Source organism: Gorilla gorilla, chromosome 21 (genome assembly GCF_029281585.2).
Source record: "Gorilla gorilla gorilla isolate KB3781 chromosome 21, NHGRI_mGorGor1-v2.1_pri, whole genome shotgun sequence".
Classification (NCBI taxonomy): Eukaryota; Metazoa; Chordata; class Mammalia; order Primates; family Hominidae; genus Gorilla; species Gorilla gorilla.
The window spans coordinates 58,879,431-58,896,975 of NC_073245.2; the positions used below are offsets into that span (position 1 = coordinate 58,879,431).

Here is a 17,545-nt window from a genome sequence, read left to right on the forward strand (position 1 = left end):
CTTGCACCAGGTCACACAGCTTGGCACCCAGTAAGTGTTCATTGTGACTGTCACGTGAAATGTGCAATACAGCACCAAGCACAGAATTAGAGCTCAGGAAAGAAAGAATTCTGCTAGGCACAGTGGTTCACGTCTGTAATCCCAGTATATGGGAGACCAAGGTGGGAGAATTGCTTGAGTCCAGGAGTTCCAGACCAGCCTGGACAACATAGTGAGACCCTATCTCTATTTAAAAAAAATTAGCTGGACATGCACCTGTAGTTCTAGCCACTAGGGAGGCTGCGGAAGGAGGATCGCTTGAGTCCAGGAGTTGGAGGCTGCAGTGAGCTATGATCACACCACTGCACTCCAGCCTGGGTGACCGGCGAGAACCTGTCACTGAAACGAAACGAAATTATTCCCATGGAAGTGAGATCCAGAAGGCAGGGTGGGACTCAAGCTCTAAGGAGCAGCTGGGAAGAGGGAAGAGGCATTAGGAGCGTTCACAGCGGTCCGCGGCAGGTGCAAGGGAGGGAAGGCGAGGGGGTCTGGTGGAGCCTGTCTACACTGGGACCTCAGCGGTCTCCCGACTTGGAGGCTTGGGAGAAGAGGATCCCGCCTGTGGCTGACCGGGGGCGCACAGGCGGAGGAGGCGTTACCTTGGGCGGGAGGGCGAAGACCACCGGCAGCAGCGCGAGCGGCGTGAACAGCAGCACCAGCAGCCGCCGCGCGCTCCACACCTTCTTGGCCGCTGCCGCCAGCGCCGCCATCAGCGCGATCGCCCGGCGGTACGGGCCGGCCCGGGACTGCCCCGCCTGGCCCCGGCGCCGGCTTAAAGCCTGGGGGAGGGTCGGGGAGGGGACTGCGCTGGGGAACCCGCCCTCTCCCTGCTCCTCCTGGAGGAAAAGGGTGGTGCCTGCGCCCCTGGGACCGGGTGAAAGAGGCCCGGGAACGTTGGAGAAAGTTGGGCACTAGAACTAGCAAACGGGACCCCAGCCGCAGGGCAGTGTGGCCTTGGGTCTTAGCCTCTTGGCTTCCCAGCAATGTGGCCTGGGGCAGCTGGCTTATCCTCTCCTCGCCTCTGTTTACTCGCCTGTGAGATGGCTGAGGATGACAAGGCGAGGATTAAGGCGCGTACTCCTATTACCCGGGTTCAAATCCTGGCACGGCCACTTACTCACTGCGTGGCCTTGAACAACAGCCTCTGAGCCTGAAAGTGGAGTGGTGATAATAATAGTCTACACCATGGAATACTATGCAGTCACAAAAAAGGACATCATGTTTTTTGCGGGAACATGGATGGAGCTGGAGGCCATTATCCTTAGCAAACTAACACAGGAACAGAAAACCAAATGCCGCATGTTTTCACCTATAAGCGGGAGCTAAATGATGAGAACACATGGACACATAGAGGGGAACAACTGACACTGAAGCCTATGGGAGGCTGGAGGGTGGGAGGAGACAGAGGATCAGGAAAAATAACTAATGGGCACTAGGCTTAATATCTGGACGATGAAATAATCTGTACAACAAATCCCCATGACACAAGTTTACCTATACAACAAATCTGTACATGTACCCCTGAACTTAAAAGTTAAATTTTAAAAAATAGTCTACACCAGACAAGAAGGTTGTTAGGAAGTTTAAATGAGATAACACATGTAACGTAATTAGCGCAGTGTCTGGCAGAGCAGGTGCTCAATGAGAGTTATTGCTGCTGATGAGTTATTCTTATTTTCGGGTTTTTTTTTTCTTTTTTTTGAGATGTAGTCTCACTCTGTAACCCAGGCTGGGCTGGGGAGCAGTGGAGCGATCTCGGATCACTGCAACCTCTGCCTCCCGGGTTCAAGCAATTCTTCTGAGTAGCTGGGATTACAGGCGTGTGCCACCATATCCAGCTAATTTTTTTTTTTTTTTTTGTATTTTTAGTAGAGATGGGGTTTCACCATTTTGGCCAGGCTGGTCTCGAACTCGTGGCCTCATGATCCGCCCATCTCGGGCCTCCCAAAGTTCTGGGATTACAGGTGTGCGTCACCACGCCCGGCCGTTATTTTTTTTTAAGGTGGGTGAGTCACTTCTATTCACTTCTGTTTATTCTCAGGTAACCATACAGGAATGCAACTGTTGGGTTGCCCAGTATTTGCAACGCTTAGCTTTTTAAGACACTGTCAACCTGTCTTCCAAAGTGATTGTACTATTTTGCACTTCCATCAACAATGTATGAATCATCCAGTTTCTCCACATCTTTGCCAACATTTGGTGTTGTCACTGTTTATTTTATTTTAACCATTCTGACAGGGATGTAGTAATAGCTCATTGTGGTTTTAATTTCTATTTCCCTAATGGCTAGTGATGTTTAACATCTTTTCACATGCTAATTTGCCATCTCTATATCCTCTTTGGTGAACTATCTTTTCCTGTCATTTGCCTGTTTTCTACTTGTATTATTTGGTTTTTTACAGTTGAGTTTTGAAAGTTCTTTGCAAATTCTAGATGTCAGTTCTTTGTCAGTTATGTTGTTTGCAAATATTTCTCCCCGTCTGTAGCTTGTCTTTTCAGCCTCTTAACTATATATCACCAAGCAAACATTTCTAATTTTGATGTAGTTAAATTTATCAAATTTTTCCTTTGGATGATCGGGTTAAGCTCTCTGCATAGCCTTAGATCCCAAAGAGTTTCTCGTATGTTTAGTTTGCTTTGTTCTCACAGAAGTGTACAAGGAAGAGAATACAGTCATGGGTTCTTAGTTTCTGTTTCTGGTTGGGCCAGTAAAGCCCCTTCCTCATCCCTCTTTTCCACTCATCACTAGAGACAGAAACTAAAAACCATGGCTTCAGGCTGCTAAAAACTTAAAACAAACAAAAACAACAACAAAATAAGGCAGGTTGGACAAGCTTGTCAGAAGTTTTACAGTTTTGAAACACTGTATTCATTACAAAATAACTTCATTCTCTCCTCCCACAGCCTCTGGAAATCATCATTCTGCTTTCTGTCTCTATAAATTTGATTAATCTGGATAGCTCATACAAGCGGTATCATGGAATATTTATCCTTTTGTGATTAGCTTTGTGTCCTTAAGGCTCACCCATGTTGTAGCATGTGTCATAATTCCTTTTTAAGGCTGAATAATATTCCATTGTATGGATATACTATACAGTGTTTATCCATTCATTTGTTGATAGACATTGGGTTGTTTCTACCGTTTGGCTATTGTGAGTAATGCAGCCATAAACATAGGTGTACAAAGAGTATCTGTCTGAGTCCCTGCTTTCAGTTCTTCTGGGTATATACCCAGAAGTGGAATTGCTGGATCATAAGGTAATTCTGCGCTTTTTGAAAATTATTATTGAGAAATGGCCATACTGTTTCTCACAGAGGCTGCACTATTTTACATTCCCACGATGTGCAAGGGTTCCAGTTTCACCACATCCTCACCAAGACTTATTTTCTGTGATTTTTTAAAATAATAGCCATCCTAATAGGTGTGAAGTGGTATCCCATTGTGATTTTGATGTGCGTTTCTCTAATGGTTATTGATGTTGAACATCTTTCCATGTGTTTATTGGCCATCTGCGTATCTTGTTTGGAGAAATGTCTATCCAGGGCCTTGGTCCATTTTTTTTAGCGTTTTGGTTTTTGTCATTTGCATGGCTTTTTTCAGTAATTGCTCTAGGTATTACATTGCATGTACATAACTTATAAGTTATAATCCACTGGTATTGCCATTTAACCAATTCCAGCAAAGGATAGAAACCTCACTTCATGCCCCTTTGCCTTACCCAGTTTAAAATACTTCTTTCAATATTTTCTCTACATACATTTAGAACCACATCAGTGTTTTAACTTTTGCTTCAGCTATCAGGTATAATTTTTTTTTCTTTTTGACATGGAGTTTTGCTCTTGTTGCCCAGACTAGAGTGCAATGGCGCCATCTCAGCTCACTGCAACCTCCGCCTTCCAGGTTCAAGTGATTCTCCTGCCTCAGCCTCCTGAGTAGCTGGGATTACAGGCACCCACCATCACACCCGGCTAATTTTTTGTATTTTTAGTAGAGACGGGTTTACACCATGTTGGCCAGACTGGTCTCAAACTCTTGACCTCAGGTGATCCACCGGCCTAGGCAACACAAATTGTTGGGATTATAGGCATGAGCCACCACGCCTGGCCAAGAACTTCCTTTAATCATTCTTTGAGACCAGGTCTGCAGGCAACAAATTCTCTTAGTTTTCCAACATCTGAGAAGGTCTTGATTTCCCCTTGGTTCTTATTTTTGGTGGACATAGAATTCTATTATTTTCTTTGAGCACTTGAGAAATGCTATGCTCCTACTTTCTGGCCTCCATGGTCTCTGGTGAAAAATCTGATATCATTTGAGTTATTTATTCTCCATAGGTAAGGTTCATTTCTCTTTCTCTTGAATAAATATTTTCCAAGATTTCTTTTTTTTGTCTTATGTTTTGAGAAGTTTGGCCATGATATGTCTTGGTGTGGATTTCCTTGGTTTACCCTAGCAATATTTGGAGTTCACTCAGCTTCTTGGGTCTGTAGATTTATATATATACACACATATATATACACATATATATACACACATATACACACATATATACATATATACACATATATACACATATATACACACATATATACACATAGATATGTTCATTCATATATATATATATACCAAATATACATATATGTATATATAAGCCAAAAGAGGTTTAATTAGCTCATGGTTATGCAGGCTGTACAGGAAGCATGGTGCTGGCATCTGCTCGGCTTCTGGGGAGGCCTCAGAGAGCCAACATGTATATATATGTGTGTGTGTGTGTGGTATATATATAATATATATTTTTATATAGTATATATTATATATACTATACAAAAATACAGATATACTACACAATAATATTCCATTGTATGGATATACCATATCGTGTTTATCCATTCATTTGTTGATAGACATTGGGTTGTTTCTACCTTCCGGCTATTGTGAGTAATGCAGCTATAAACATGGGTATACAAAGAGTATCTGTCTGAGTCCCTGCTTTTATACAAAAGAAAATAATATATATATACTATATATACATATTTATACAAAAGAAAATAGTATACATATACTTTCAGTATATACAGTATATATTATACTGTATATACTATATATACTATACAGTATATATTATACTGTATATAAATTTACTGTACAGTATGTTATATATACATACATATACTACAGTATATATATACAGTATACATATATGTATATATGTATACTATATATACTATATATACAGTATATATAGTATACTACATATACTACAGTATATATACATATACTATATATACATATATACATATACTACGGTATACTATATATACATATATATTATATAGACTGTACAGTCTATATTATATTGTATATAATATACCATACAGTCTATATTATACTGTATGTAATAGACTATACAGTCTATATTATACTGTATATAATATAGACTGTACAGTCTATATTATACTGTATATAATATAGACTGTACAGTCTATATTAAACTGTATATAATATAGACTGTACAGTCTATATTAAACTGTATATAATATAGACTGTACAGTCTATATTAAACTGTATATAATATAGACTGTACAGTCTATATTAAACTGTATATAATATAGACTGTACAGTCTATATAATACTGTATGTGATGTAGACTGTACAGTCTATATTATACTGTATACTTATATAGACTGTACAGTACAGTCTATATTATACTGTATACTTATATAGACTGTACCGTCTATATTATACTGTATACTTATATAGACTGTACCGTCTATATTATACTGTATATGATATACACTGTACCGTCTATATTATACTGTATATGATATATGCTATACAGTATATATATTATACTGTGTATGATATACGCTATACAGTATATATATTATACTGTGTATGATATACGCTATACAGTATATATATTATACTGTGTATGATATACGCTATACAGTATATATATTATACTGTGTATGATATACGCTATACAGTATATATATTATACTGTGTATGATATACGCTATACAGTATATATATTATACTGTGTATGATATACGCTATACAGTATATATATTATACTGTGTATGATATACGCTATACAGTATATATATTATACTGTGTATGATATACGCTATACAGTATATATATTATACTGTGTATGATATACGCTATACAGTATATATATTATACTGTGTATGATATACGCTATACAGTATATATATTATACTGTGTATGATATACGCTATACAGTACATATTATACTGTGTATGATATACGCTATACAGTACATATTATACTGTGTATGATATACGCTATACAGTACATATTATACTGTATGATATACGCTATACAGTACATATACTGTATGATATACGCTATACAGTATATATTATACTGTATGATATACGCTATACAGTATATATTATACTGTATATGATATACGCTATACAGTATATATTATACTGTATATGATATACGCTATACAGTATATATTATACTGTATATGATATACGCTATACAGTATATATTATACTGTATATGATATACGCTATACAGTATATATTATACTGTATATGATATACGCTATACAGTATATATTATACTGTATATGATATACGCTATACAGTATATATTATACTGTATATGATATACGCTATACAGTATATATTATACTGTATATGATATACGCTATACAGTATATATTATACTGTATGATATACGCTATACAGTATATATTATACTGTATATGATATACGCTATACAGTATATATTATACTGTATATGATATACGCTATACAGTATATATTATACTGTATATGATATATGCTATACAGTATATATTATACTGTATATGATATATATACTATACAGTATATATTATACTCTATATGATATATATACTATACAGTATATATATTATACTGTATATGATATATACTACATATTATTATATATATATATAGCCAAATTTGGGAAGTTTTCAGCCATTATTTCTTTCAATAATTTTATGTCCCACTCTCTTTTTCCTCTCCTTGCATAATTTCAGTGATACAGATGTTAGATCTTTTGCTGTAGTTCCCCCTGTCCCTGCAGCTCTATTTACCTTTTCAGTCTATTCTCTCTCTGTTGTTCACAATGGGTAATTTCCATTGTTCCATGTCCTGGTTCACTGATCCTTCTGCCTTCTCCATTTGCTGTTGAACCCATCCGTTGTATAATATTTTTCAGTTATACAATTTTCATTTGATTCTTCTTTGTATCTTCTATTACTTTGCTAAGTCTTCTGTTTCTTTGCTGAGGTTTTGTACTTCTTTCGTTTGTTTCCAGTGTGACACCATCACTGTCATCTTAATATTAAGCATCAAAAGTCAGTTTGACCAGCCTGATCAACATGGCAAAACCTCATCTCTACTAACAAACCAACAAAAAAAGCTTTTGAGAAGAAGTTTGAAAAAAAACTTTTATCATGATCCGGGACATCATCAGAGGGCACTGAGCTTGTAAGATAAGGCTTCTACCTCCAGGAAGTAGCTGGGTGTGATGGCATGCTTGTAATCCCAGCTACTCAGGAGGCTGAGGCACGAAAATCATTTGAACCCGGGAGGCAGAAGTTACAGTGAGCCGAGATCGCACCACTGCATTCCAGCCTGGATGACAGAGTGCAACAATGTCTCAAAAAAAAAAAAAAAAGTCAGTGTGAGACCTTCCACTTGTCTTATACAACAAGTGACTTTCGTTTGGAAGCTGGACATTTTGGGTACTGTATTACAAGATTTTGGCTCTTATTTAAAACTTCTGTTTTTGCTGACTTCTTTCAGTGCTCTTGCAAAGGAAATGGGGATGTCACCTCATTATTACCAGACGAAAGTAGAAGTCCAGTTCCCCACCTCATCCTCCATTAATATCTGAGGTGGGGGGAGTTGTTAGGCTGTTTCTGCATTGTTATAAAGAAATATGTGAGGCTGAGTAATTTATAAAGAAAAGAGGTTTAATGAGCTCATCGTTCTGCAAGGCTGTACATGAAACATGGCGCTGTCATCTGCTTAGCTTCTGGGGAGGCCTTGGGGAGCTTTTACTCGTGGCAGAAGGCGAAGCAGGAGCAGGCAGGTCACATGTCCAGAGCAGGAGCAAGGCGGTGGGGGGGAGGTGCCACACACTTTTAAACAACCAGATTTCCTGAGAACTCACATCTCAAGGACAGCACGGATCCAACCCCATGACCCAAACACCTCCCACCAGGCTCCACCTCCAACATTAGGGATTATATTTCAACATGAGATTTGGACAGGACAAACATCAAAACCATCTCAGGGGGGTTCATTACTGCTGGGGAGTGCTGGGAGTTCTAGCTCCCATCAGCCCTCTCCTGATACCTCCCTGGCTGGAGGAGTAGGAGTGCCTTGTCTTTGCTCCACATGTGGCTTCCATTGACACTGCGGGAGGGTGGTGTCCTTGTTGCTGCTGGGTGGTAGTTACTTTGGAATACTGATACATGCAACACTCTAAATAAATATCAAAAAAACCCCATTATGCTATATGAAAGAAGCTGAACATAAAAAAACTACATTCTGCATAATTATATCTATATGAAGAGTTAAAAGAGGCAAACTTCAATTATAGAAACCATATAGTGATTGCCAAGCAATGGGGGTCAAAAGACAGGATCAACTGGAAACAGCATGAGGAAATGTATAGGGTGATAGATGTGTTCTGCTGACTGTGGTGGTGGTAATACAGTTGTATATAATTATTAAATTCCATCAAACTGATCATTTAAAATGGATGAATTTTATTATATATGGTTATACCTCAATAAAGCCAGAACAGAAGTGCATTGAGGCCAGGTGTGGTGGCTCACACCTGTAATCCCAGCACTTTGGGAGGTCAAGGCAGGAGGACTGCTTGAGCCCAGGAGTTCGAGACCAGCCTGGGCAACATGGTGAGATCCTGTCTCTAATTTTTTAAATAAAATTTTTTTGAAAGTGATTGAGTATATTTAGCGATAAAAAATATTCATTGGATCAAGTTGGCTGATCGTGTTCTTCAAATTTAGATTCTTAAAGTCTCCAATTTAATTGTGGATTTGTCTATTTCTCACTTTAGTTCTGTCAATTTTCACTTCATAGATTTTGAAGCTCTGTTATTAAATGTGAACACACTTAAGATTGTTATGTCTTTATTGGTGGATTCACCTTTCTATCATTCTAAAATCTCTCTCTTTATCACCATAGATGCCCTTGGTGTTGAAGTCCACTTTATCCGATATTTAAATAGCCACAATAGTTTTCTTATGCTCAAACTTTGTATTGTATATCTTTTCCACTTTTTTTAAACTGTCAACCTGTTTCTATATGTACAATGTGTTTATTCTATACAGTGTATTGATGAACTCTGCTTTTTTATCTAGTCTAACATTCTCTGATATTTTAATTGGAATGTCTAATCAATTTACATCTAATATAATTATTTATCTGGTTGGATTTAAGTGTCTCATTTTGCTATTAGTTTTCTATTTATCTTATTTGTTCTTTGTTCCTCTCTTCCTCCTCTCTTGCTTTCTTTTGTATCAACTGATTATATTTTGGTGCATTTTATTTCCTCTATTAATTTTTTAGCTTTTTTCCATTTTATTATTTTAGTGGTTTCTCTAGAGATTATGATATGCATCTTTATCACAGTCTACCTTTGCACAATGATATATTATTTTAGAAACAATATAAGAGCCTTACAATACTGGTGGCCAAGTACGGTTGCTCATGCCTGTAATCCCAGCAATCTGGGAGGCTGAGGAGGGTGTTGCTTGAGTTCAGGAGTTTGAGACCAGCCTGGCCAACATGGTGAAACCTCATCTCTACAAAAAATACAAAAATTAGCTGAGCATAGTTGCAGGCATCTGTAGTTCCAGCTACCCGGGAGGCTGAGGTGGGAGGATAGCTCGAGCCCGGGGAGGCGGAGGTTGCAGTGAGCTGAGATCACAGTACTGCACTCCAGCCTGGGTGACAGAGTGAGACCCTATCCCCAAAAAAAAAAAAAAAAAAGAAGAAGAAACAAAGAAAGAAAGCCTTACAATAATGGAAATAATGTAAAAAATTCCATTTACCACCCTCTTCTCTTCCTTTGTACTTTTATTGTCTTTTTAAATTTGTGTATTCTATAAACCCAAGTATGTGCTGAAGATAACTCATGCTAGCTTATGAGAAATGACTGTTACTCTTTCAGAAAATTTGTGAGCCAGCTGTAGAACTGATGGTAGCATGAAATCACCCATAGCAAGAATATTTACACCATGAAATTAATAAAATTCTATAAATAAGGGCTTTTTTTCCAGCAGCCAATTGTTAAACATTTACCAGAACACCACTGTTTGAATTACACAATATATTGTTTTAATTTTATAAACAATCAATAGTCTTTAAAAGACATGTATAAATTATATAAATAAAAGATAAATGTACTTTAAAAAGTATTTCATATTTTCCCAAATATTTACCCTATCTCTTCACTTCTTCCTGCAGATCCAGGATCATTTCTCTTTCAGGTGCTAGCATTTCTTTTACCATTTCTTATAGTGCTGGCTTGTTGAATGGAAATTCTCTCAGCTTCTGTTTATCTGAAAGTATCTTTATTTTTGCTTTTGTTTTTGAAGTTACTTTCACCAGATATAGAAGTCTAGATTGACAATTTTTTTTCTTTTAGCACTTAAAGATCTCATTCCATTGTGTTCAAGTTTCTATTGTTTCTGGTAAGAGATTAGCCACCATTCATATCATTGATCCCCTGTAAGTAATGTCTGATAAGAAATTAGCTACCATTCATATCATTGTTCCCCTGTAAGTAATGCCCCATTTTTATTCTGGCTACTTGTAAGATCTCTTTATCTTTCACTTTTCAGCAGTTTGACTGAAACGTTTAGGTGTAGTGTTTCCCTTATATTTATTTACTCGGAGTTTGCTGAGCTGCTTGGATCTGTGCATTGATGTCTTTCATCAATTTTGGTATATTTCCAGTCATTATCTCTTCAAATACCTCTTTTGCCCCATTCTCTCTCTCCTTTCCTTCTAGAATTCCAGTAACATTTATGTTAGAGCATTTGGTATCATCTTACAAATTTCAGACTCTTTGTTCCTTATTTTTTTCACTTTTTCTTCTCTATGTGTTTCAAACAGGCATTTTCTATTACCTGTCTTTAGTGATTCCTGTCTTTGTTGTGCCCAGTCTCTTATAGATCTAAGTCTTCATTTCTGATGTAGTATTTTTCATCTCTATAATTTTCACTAGTTCTTTTAATAGTTTCCAGGTCTCTGCTGAAGTTTTCCATTTGTTTATGCATGTTGTTCTTTAGATTCTTTCATTTTTAGAATTTTGTTGTAAATTTTTTAAGTCTCTGGGAATTCCAGAATCTAGGCCAAATCTGAATCTGCTTCTATTAATACTGTTCTTTAATGACTGTCACATTTTATTATTGTCTGTGTGGCTGCTAATCTTTGAATGCATTGTTGACATTTTTGTAAGAAAGAACAGTAGAGAATGAAGTAAATAATATTTACCTCCAGAAGGGGGTACTCCCCTTTTCCTGTAAAACTGATAGAGTATGGAATTAACCAGTCTTACCTGCAGTATGGAGTTAATCGGTTTTACCTGTAGTATGGAGTTAACCAGTCTTACCTGTGGTTGAGCTGGATTTCAGCTTTGGTGCAGTTTTAGATTGTTTCAGTTCATCACTGGCTTCAAATGTTTTGAGGGTAGATTTAGAACTTTTCCTTCAGCAGATCTGAGACCTGAGCACTGGTGAGATTTTAGGAATCTGCCTTTGCTTCCCAGAAGAGTTGCCCAGTTTGGGAATGTTGGGAGTTCGCTCTCTTGTGTAGAGCCAAGTTGCCATGGAGCTTTTTGGTCATTGGTGAGTTCTCCTTGTTCTCAAATCCTGCCCCCCATTTCCTGCACCTGGGAGGATTTTTTCAGCCTAGTTGTTGTTCATCTGGCCTTTGGAGGGCTATGGTTCTACACATTTTGAAGGTCTGGAATGACTGGTAGGGGTGTCTTTTCACTATCAGCTTCTGATAGTCAAAAGCCAGGCATGCCTGGGAGGGGAGGGAATCTCTCAATTCTTCTACCTCGGGTTTTCTGTCTGTTCTCCTGACCTGTTCCCCTGTGCCTACTTTTGAGAGTGTCTTATACTTAAGAGAGGCCCCTTGCTTTCAGGGGAATCCTTCTTATCCCTCCTTTTATCACCTGTTTTGGTGTAATATCCCGCACTTGATAAATCCCATGGTAAGACTTGGTGGGCAGATTCGGACCTATTCAGTGAGTAGAGTTTATCTCCATTATGAGCTACACAGAAGCTCTCATGTTATTGAAAATTTAGCTGGTTTCTTCCTGCCCATCCATGGCAGTCTCCTCTTTCTCCAGCAGTTGTGTTAGGATTTGGAGCAGCTATGAGTCTCTTCTCCCCTATTATGATCTTGGCATTTCCTCCTGGAGGTTAGCTCCTTTAGGTTTCTTTGTGTCCTCAGATTTCCATGTAGTTTTTAAAACTATGATTTTACAGCTAATAAAGCCTATTTTGATGGGGTGTTGTTAGACTTGGAGCAACAGTCTCTTATTTCCTATACTAGAACCAGAAGTGGAACTCTTTCCAAAAAAATAATAACAAAAACATGTTTCTAATAATGCCATCAGACATTGTTGTAGTCTATCAAAATACCAGGACCATTGGGTCATTCCTGTCTACCATGTGAAAGTCAAAGAATATTTCATTTGGGGGAAAAACTCAAGTCTTTCAAGATTAAACTCCAAGTAGAATATAGAGACTTATGGGTACCCGATATAGCAGACGAAAATGATATTACAAAAAGGAAGTAAGCACCTGCTATAGCAGGGAAAGGTTATATTACAAAAAGGAACTAAGCACACTGCTCAAACACTCTGGATCATTCAAGATGAACCTGAATCATCTTGAAATATACAACAAGATCCAAAATGTTCTGATGAGAAGTCAGCCAGTTGGTAACTCAGCTCCTATAGGTATGGCATGTTTGAGACAGCACTCTTTTGCTTTTGAATTGGGTGAGATTACCAAATGCTCATGAAGAATTTTTTCTTTGTTGTTGTATCTAGGAAGGGGTAAAAATTAGAACCTTGCAAAGTTCTGAAAATATAAATAAGAAACAAAGTAAATTATATGAGTTCAGCACTTTTGTAACTGATCTTGGTGTGAAGATATGAATTTATAAGTCTTATCAGCAATGAATTTGTGTATATTTTGTCTGCTGTTTAATATGCTTGAACCATTTGAAATAATCTGCCTGGGGGCTGGGCATGGTGTGTCACACCTGTAATCCCAGCACTTTGGGAGGCCGAGGTAGGATTGCTTGAGACCAGGAGTTTGATATCAGCCTGGGCAACATAGTGAGATATCATCGCTGTTTTAAAAAAAATAAAATAAAATAAAAAAGAATCAGCTTAGCTGGGTGCAGTGGCTCACACCTGTAATTTCAGCACTCTGGGAGACTGAGGCAGGACGACCGTTTGAGCTCAGGAGTTTGAGACCAGCCTGGGCAACATAGTGAGACCCTGTCTCTACAAAAAAATTACAAAATTAGCAGGCCATGGTGGTGCACACCTGTAGTCTCAGCTACTCGAGAGGCTGAAGTGGGAGTATTGATTAAGCCCAGGAGGCGAAGGCTACAATGAGCTATAATTGTACCACTACACTCCAGCCTGGGTGACAGATCGAGACCCTGTTTAAAAAAAAAAAAAAAAAAAGTTGGGGGGCTTTACTAAGATTTGTAATTGCAGTTTATATTGTTCAGGGGAATTTAATCAAGTTTGTGATCTATGTCAAATGCAAGGAATGTTGGCTTTCCAGCTTATTTATTAGTGAATAATAATGGCCACACTCACCACGTGTTTACTCCAGTTCAGGTCCTATTCTAAGAGCTTTACATGATTTAATTCATTGAACATTTAAATAACCCTATGAAATAGGTTCTATTATATTCTCATTTTGCAGAGGAGGAAACTGAGGTACAGGGAAATTGAGTAACTTATCCAAGGACACACAGCTATTGAGTGGTGATTCAAACCCAAGCAATTTCACTGCAGAGTCCACATGCATAACCAACCACTACACCGTAATAACTCTAGTATAGGTGTTTATTAGATCTGGGCAATATGACTTTAATACTGAGCACTGAACAAAGTAAAGTAGCAGTGAGTATCCTTCATGCACCAAATCCCTGAAAGTATTAATATTAAAGGAGTTGTCGATGATGTGAGTGTATTCACTCAAGAGGCTGTTTCCCAATACTCATTCCCCTCAGATAACAAGGGTGCTACGTGCCCTTCTTTAAACTTCTAGCACGTGGTTCTCAACCCCGGCTGCACATTGGAATCACCTGAGGAGCATTAAAAGTGCTGATGCTCCATCCTCAGAGTCTGATTTCGTTGTCTAGGGTGTGGCTTGGGCATCAGGATTTTTGTTAAGCTCCAAGCAGATTCTAAAGGGTAGCTTGGATTGAGAACCACCGTCCCTAAAAATCTAATTCATCCTTTGCCAGATTCTGGTGAAACCTGGGAAATGAGAACTGGCTTTTTATCACATCACGTCTAAAGGCTGAAGCGACCCTCCTGAGTTAGTACAGAATCTTGACACCCAACAGCTTTGGGGCCTGGGCATGGTCTATGTTAGATGCCTTGTCAATGTTTACTTAACTATTAATAATATTTGAATACCTACCAGACTTGGTTTTGTTCATTAGCAAACTTGGGATTAATCAGACATACCTTTCACCATGTGTTTCATTCAATATTTGCTATATGGCAACCATATACCAGGCTGTATATACACTAATGAATAAGACTAACAAATTAAAATCCCTTACCTCATGGAACTTAAATCATGGCAGGTGCAAATAATAAATAAATGAGTAAAATGTATTATAATCAAAAGATGAAAATATGACAAATCTGGGAAGAAAACACAAGGAAGCAGCAAAGGGAAGTTGACAGTGGTGCTTTGGAGGTGCTGTTGTAGATAAGGTGGTCAGGGAAGCTGTCCATGAAGAGGACCCTAAGTTAAACCAAGACCTAAAGAAAGTGAACAAATGAACTTCTGGGTATACAAAGGAAGCATTCCAGGAAGAAAGAGAAGTCAAACGCAATGGCTTTGACGCAGCAGGCAACATGACAGGTCTTAGCATCATCAAGGAACTGGAGTGCAGAGACAAGGTCACAGCCAGCCAGCAAGGACTCAGAGTAGGATCCCGAAAGCCCAAGTAGGGATTTTCACACTCACTGACAAGGGCAGCCATTGTAGAGATTTAAGCAGAGTGGCATATTCTGCTTTCATTTTTTTTAAGTCAGTGTTACTGAGATATAGTTCATATAGCATATAATTCACGTGTTTAAAAGTGAATATGTCAATTAGCCAGGCATGGTGGTGTGTGCCTGTAGTCCCAGCTACTTGGTAGGCTAAGACAGGAGGATCACTTGAGCCCAGGATGTCAAGGCTTCAGCGAGTGGTGTTTGCATCACTGCACTCCAGCCTGGGCAATAGAATGAGACACTGTCTCAAAAAAAAAAAAAAGTATGTGTAATGTAATGATTTTTCAGGACACTCACAATGCAACCATCACTACAATCAATTTAACACATTTTCATCACCCCAAAGGGAAATCTCATGCCCACTAACAGTCACTCCCTATCTCCCCACAACCTCCCCAGTCCCAGGCAACTACTGAGATACTTTCTGTCTGTATAGATTTGCCTACTCTGGACATTTCATATAAATGGAATCATATAATATTTGGTCCTTTTGTGTCTGGCTTCTCTGACTTAACATAATGCTTTCAAGATTCATCTCTGTCACAGCATGCATTGGTACTACATTTCTTTTTATTGCTGAATAATATTTCATTGTATGGGTGTATCCTACTTTATTATTCATTCATCAGTTAATACACATTTGGACCGTTTGAACTTTCTGGCTATTATGAATAATGCTGCCTTGACCTTTAGTGTACAAGTTTTTGGACATGTTTATATTTCTCTTAGGTACATACCTAGGAGTGGAATTTCTGGGTCATATGGTAACTCTATGTCTAACCTTTTGAGGAACTGCCCAACTGTTTTCCAAGGTGTCTGCACTATTTCACAATCCCACCAGAAGTGTATGCGGGTTCCAGTTTCTCTACATCTTCCCAGCACTTGCTATTATTTACCTTTTTTATGATAGCCATCCTACTGCGTGTGCTTTTTATTTCAAAGATACCTCAGGCTAAGACAATGGTGGCTTGGACCAGAGTAGTAACAGCAGAGGTGGTAGGAAAGGATTCAATTCTGGATATACTTTGCCAGCAGAGCTGGCAGGTCTTGCTGAAACTCTGATGAGCCTATGAGAGAGAGGAACTGGTACTGGGATCAAATATGAGATGGTGGACTATTTCTCAAAGTGTGAGAGGAATACTAGTGAGGAAACACAGATAATTTCATGTCGGGCATTTAAATAACATTGAATCACAGAAAGTGAAAGTTATCCTGTGTCACTTTTCTTCAACTCCTCATTATACCGTGGAGAGAGTCTCAGTTGGGTGTCAGTATCCCTTTAAGACCTCATCACCTATAAATCTTCCTTTGTAACAGACAGAAAAGGGTTTGGAGTCAGAAACATTGGGCTCTTGCTGAGCCAGGCAATATTGTTTTATTTTTATTTTATTTATTCTTATAATTACTTTTGACTTAAAGAGAGTGATTTTTTGTTTTTGTTTTGGTTTTGTTGCTTTGTTGTTGTTGTTGTTGTTGTTGTTGTTGCTTTGAGACAGGGTCTCACTCTGTTACCCAGGTTGGAGTGCAGTTGTGTGATCACGGCTTACTGCAGCCTTGACTTCCCTGGCTTAAGCAATCCTCCCACTTCAGCATCCTGAGTAGCTGGAACTACAGGCACACACCACCATGCCTGGCTAATTTTTAAATTTTTTGTAGAGATAGAGACTTGCTATGTTGCCCAGGCTGGTCTCGAACTCCTGGGCTCAAGCGACCCTCCTGCCTCGGCCTCTCAAAGTGTTGGGATTACAGGCATGAGCCATCACACCTGGCTGTGATTTTCGTTTTTTTATTAAAGCCTATGACTTTTTTAGAAGGCTCTCCGTTTAACTTATATCTATTTAAGTTTACAATGTAAAGCAACTCAAAGAAAAATGCCAAGTAACTTGGAGTGCAGGGAGTACATGACAATGGCAAAATTCCAAAAATTTGAGGCCAAAATCTGAAATTTGGGAGACTACGAGATAGCAAGAGAAAGACCCAGGAAGGGGTGTGGCACTCACTTCCTATCCAGATCATGCTGATGCTGTTCCTATAAACACTGAGGCCAAGTTATTTCCAAATGGACCCATTCCAAGCTATGATGAAACTGTCTCTCATGACCTTTCAGGTTGGGACTTGATCCTGAGCCAGCCCAATAACCGGCTTCATCAAAGGCTCCAGACAACAGTGTATAGAGGGACAAAGGCC

General features: G+C 38.6%; 1 protein-coding gene across 1 annotated transcript in view; it reads right to left on the reverse strand.

Moving 5' to 3' along the window:
* SLC13A3 (solute carrier family 13 member 3) overlaps nt 1–788 on the reverse strand; it is a 93,432-nt gene extending 92,644 nt beyond the window's left edge. Inside the window, exon 1 of the mRNA XM_004062304.5 lies at nt 639–788. Within this exon, the coding sequence (XP_004062352.1) occupies nt 639–749 (111 nt within the window). The 5' untranslated portion in view covers nt 750–788. The remainder of the gene's footprint in view (nt 1–638) is intronic.
* Between the last annotated feature and the right edge of the window lie 16,757 nt (nt 789–17,545).